The 5,053-nt window shown below is 31.6% G+C and overlaps 1 protein-coding gene across 1 annotated transcript in view; it reads left to right on the top strand.

Annotated features, from left to right (window-relative positions):
* Window positions 1-5,053, top strand: part of LOC137634655 (uncharacterized) — a 91,554-nt gene continuing 86,501 nt past the window's right edge. Inside the window, exon 1 of the mRNA XM_068367133.1 lies at window positions 1-291. Within this exon, the coding sequence (XP_068223234.1) occupies window positions 225-291 (67 nt within the window). The 5' untranslated portion in view covers window positions 1-224. The remainder of the gene's footprint in view (window positions 292-5,053) is intronic.

Here is a 5,053-nt window from a genome sequence, read left to right as displayed (position 1 = left end):
TCCTTTCGACGCGATCCAACCCCGTATTTGATCCGGTGTGTGTTTACTAAGATCTTAAGAGTTATCTACAAAGTTGTGTAGAGTAATGAACTTACAATTTTATTAGAGATAAGTGACGGAAATTTATCAAAATAAAACTTTATTACAAGATTTTTCTTTTTAAATTTTGGAATTTAAAATGTCTATGAAAATATTGGAGGAATAAATTCTGTCTTGATACGTCGATGAAAATGGAAGGCTTCGCCACAAAGATCTGTACCTGTTTCATCATTTTCGTCACTTGTTTTGGAGGTAAGTCATAAAAATAAAGTTACTTTAATCCCTTTTATAAATACTGCCTATTTTTAATGGTAACAAAGTCTGAGAGATAACTATTTCTATATAAAGACACTAGGATTTCTACCTATCAAATAATCTAGATTAATGAAAACAAATGAAATCTCGTTTTAAAATAGCATAAATATCGTTTCAATAAATACTTTTAATGTTACTTTTCAAATACTGCCTATTTTTAATGGTAACAAAGTCTGAGAGATAACTATTTCTATATAAAGACACTAGGATTTCTACCTCTCAAATAATCTAGATTAAAGAAATAAAATGAAATCTCGTTTTAAAATAACATAAATATCGTTTCAATAAATACTTTTAATGTTACTTTTCAAATACTGCCTATTTTTAATGGTAACAAAGTCTGAGAGATAACTATTTCTATATAAAGACATTAGGATTTCTACCTCTCAAATAATCTAGATTAAAAAAAATCAAATGAAATCTCGTTTTAAAATAGCATAAATATCGTTTCAATAAACACACTTAATGTTTCTTTTATTACTTTTATAAATACTGCCTACTCTCAAAGATACCAAACTCTTGAGATAAATTTAAACAAACAGTAGGTTTAAACTTTGATCTTTTTTTAAATATATGTAAGCAAATAATAGAAGAATAACATATTAATGTCACTGTATTATTAGGATATTATTTTTATTTAAAAGCAATCAATTCACATAGGAGTACAAGAACGAACTCTATAACTTTGACCTCGTATCAAAAAACCTTTAAATAACTCAAAAATATTAGGAAAACTTAAATCGAATCCTAAAAAAAATTGAGAAAAGTTAATAGAAATCACGAGACAGCAAAAGCAATCAATTCACATAGAAGAACAAGAAAGAAATACATGACTTTGACCTCGTATCAAAAAACCTTTAAATAACTCAAAAATATTAGGAAAACTTAAATCGAATCCAAAAAAAATTGAAAAAAGTTAGTCTCTTTGAAATAGAAATCACGAGACAGCAAAAGCAATCAGTTCACATGTGAGTACAAGAACGAACTTTATAACTTTGACCTCGTTTCAAAAAATCTTTAAATAACTCAAAAATATTAGGAAAACTTGAATCGAATCCTAAAAAAAATTGAGAAAAGTTAATAGAAATCACGAGACAGCAAAAGCAATCAGTTCACATAGGAGTACAAGAAAGAAATACACGACTTTGACCTCGTATCAAAAAACCTTTAAATAACTCAAAAATTTCAGGAAAACTTGAATCGATTCACAAAAAAAAAAAAAAATTAAGAAAAGTTAGTCTCTTTGAAATAGAAATCACGAGACATAGCGCTGGTATTCAATCTCTCAAATAATGTAAACATATAAAGTAATGTTTTAAAAGATTCATAAATATCGTTTCAATAAATACTTTTAATGTTACTTTTATCACTTTTATAAATACTGCCTATTTTCAAAGGTAACCAAGTCTGAGAGATGACTGATATTTTTTTTTTTTTTTGATAGAGTTCAGCTTATTGACTTGGTTATAACACTATAGTCAATTTTTTTTAGCAAGGCAGATTTTCACCGACTCGCAGAGGTGCCCTTTTAGCTGGGAAAAGTTTCCTGATCGCTGATTGCTTGGACAAGATAATTCTAACCAATCAGAAATCAGGAAACTTTTCCGATCTAAAAGGGCACCGCAGGGGTGCCCTTTTAGCTCGTTAAAGTTTCCTGATCGCTGATTGCTTGGACAAGATAATTCTAACCAATCAGCGATCAGGAAACTTTTCCGAGCCAAAAGGGCACCGCTGCGAGTCGGTGCAAATGTGCCTCATTAAAAGAAATTGACTATAGTGATTCTTATTTATTCGTTTCTAATTCAAATTATAATAGTAACTTTACTTACAATTTTACATATAAAATGAACCTAGTACGCTGGTATCTATGAAGTATATTTCAAGTGAATATAAGATTTTTTTCACAAAATGCTAAATTATAGAAGCTTTGTACTTCGCAAATTGGAAAATTCATTAAGACATACATCAAATAAACTTTGCCGGTATATACAGCAAAGATTATCACGGTATTTAACTAAACAACAATTTATTATAGATTTCATCATGAAATCATGCATACAAGGACTGACAGACACCAGCACATATACCTTTCTCGTTATCTATCTATATTTCTATACACATATATACAGTATATATATATATATATATATATATATATATATATATATATATATATATATATATATATATATATATATGTGTTTATTTATAGAAACAGATATCAACGGGTTGGTAAAGAGAGAGAGAGAGAGAGAGAGAGAGAGAGAGAGAGAGAGAGAGAGAGAGAGAGAGAGAGAGAGGTTCCACGTTAGCTGAGTAGAAATGTAGGTTGTTGATGAATACATTGGTGCCATCAGGAACGTCTTGTGACACATCTGAGAGAGAGAGAGAGAGAGAGAGAGAGAGAGAGAGAGAGAGAGAGAGAGAGGTTCCACGTTAGCTGAGTAGAAATGTAGGTTGTTGATGAATGCATTGGTGCCATAAGGAATGTCTTGTGACACATCTGAGAGAGAGAGAGAGAGAGAGAGAGAGAGAGAGAGAGAGAGAGAGAGAGAGAGAGAGAGAGAGAGAGAGAGAGAGAGAGAGAGAGTGGTGAGTTGAGGCATTATTAGGATGTTGATTAAGCGAACGTTTAGAGTCGAGTGAATGAGGATACAAACAGTCAAGTACTAACGGGAAATGAAATAAAAAATATCGTTAATAATATGCGAACGAGAGAGAGAGAGAGAGAGAGAGAGAGAGAGAGAGAGAGAGAGAGAGAGAGAGATTCTTCAGGTTCCACGTTAGCTGAGTAGAAATGTAGGAAGTTGATGAATACATTGCTGTTATAAGGAATGTCTTGTGACACATCTGAGAGAGAGAGAGAGAGAGAGAGAGAGAGAGAGAGAGAGAGAGAGAGAGAGAGAGAGAGAGAGAGAGAGGTTCCACGTTAGCTGAGTAGAAATGTAGGAAGTTGATGAATACATTGGTGCCATAAGGAATGTCTTGTGACACATCTTAGAACGTGTTCTTAATTGGACAGAAAGGGCTTAACAATTGTAAATGTAATAATCATAATTGAGTGTTATGTAAAAGGTGTAACCAATTATACACGACTATAGATATGTAAAACGTTCAAGTATATTACTGATTTGACGGCAAAGTGCCATAGCCTCTGTACCATGGTCTTCCACTGTCTTGGGTTAGAGTTCTCTTGCTTGAGGGTACACTCGGGCACACTAGTCTGTCTTATTTCTCTTTCTTTTATTTTTTTTTCAATATTTATATAGTTTATATAAGAACGATCTAAAATAATGCTGTCTCTGTTCTTAAAATGATTCCAATTTAAGCTGCTCATTACTGCTCTTTCAGTTTATTTCTGTATTTCCTTTCCTCACTGGGCTATTTTTCCCTGTTTTAGCCCCTGGGCTTATAGCATCATGTTCTTCCTACTAGGGTTGTAGCTTAGCTAATTTTATCAATAATAATAACAATAACAATGAAGTTAGTTGGTTGATAGTGTAAAAGGTTGCAGCTTAGCTAATAATATTATCAATAATAATAATAATGAAGTTAGTTGCGTAACAGTATATAACGTTCAAGTATATTATTAATTTGATAGCAAAGGGGTAATTGTGTGTAAAGATCAAAGGAAGATTAAGAGTAATAGCATGATAGTCGTATAATTGAAAATTCGCTTGCAGACTGGAAGTATCTCAGAAAAAATTGAAAGTCTAGAGGAAAGTAAGAAAAAAGCTAAGAGGTAAGGAAAATTTAGAAGTTTGGAGGAAGGTTAGAATACAGTTAAGAGGTAAAGAAAGTCTAGAAGTCTAGAGGAAAGTAAGAAAAGAGTTAAGAGATAAAGAAAATCGAGATGTCTAGAGGAAAGTAAGAAAATCTAGAAGTCTATAGGAAAGTAAGTAAAAGTTAAGAGGTAAATTAAGTCTAGAAGTCTAGAGGAAAGTAAGAAAAAAATTAAAAAGCAAAGGAGGTCTAGAAGTCTAGAGGAAAGTAACAAAAAAGTTAAGAGATAAAGCAACTAGAAGTCTAGAGGAAAGTAAGAAACAAGTTAAGAGGTAAAGAAATCCTTAAAGTCTAGAAGAAAGTAAGAGGTAAAGAATATCTTGAAGTCTAGAGGAAAGTAATAAAAAGTTAAGAGGTAAAGAAACTCTAGAAATCTAGAGAAAACTAAGAAAAAAGTTAAAGAGGTAAAGATATCCTTAAAGTCTAGAAGAAAGTAAGAAAAAGTTAAGAGGTAAAAAAGTTCTAGAAGCCTAGAGAAAAGTTATAAAAAGTTAAGAGGTAAAGAAAATCTAGAAGTCTAGAGGAAAGTAAGAAAAAAATTTAAGAGGTAAAGAAGGCTTAGAAGTCTTGAGGAAAGTAAGAAAACAGTTAAGAGGTAAAGAAAGTTTAGAAGTCTAGAGGAAATTAAGAAAAAAGTTAAGAGGTAAAGAAACTAGAAGTCAAGAGGAAAGTAAGAAAAAAGTTAAGAGGTAAAGAAACTAGAGAGTCTACTGGTAAAGAAACTAAAGAGTCTACTGGAAAGCAAAAAAAGTTAAGAGGTAAAGAAATGTTTAAGGAGAAATATAAGCGAGGACTTTAAATATGAAAGACTTCCGTGGGGAAGCACATGTATAGAGAGTTCTTCGAAAATGGGATTCCAGAAATCCCCCTTTGGGTCGACAGAATATTCTAAAAAGTTCTTTATTTTGAAGAATAA

This window comes from Palaemon carinicauda, chromosome 45 (assembly GCF_036898095.1).
Source record: "Palaemon carinicauda isolate YSFRI2023 chromosome 45, ASM3689809v2, whole genome shotgun sequence".
NCBI lineage: Eukaryota > Metazoa > Arthropoda > Malacostraca > Decapoda > Palaemonidae > Palaemon > Palaemon carinicauda.
The sequence above is the reverse complement of the archived record's forward strand: the minus strand, read 5'-3'. Positions and strand labels throughout refer to the sequence as shown.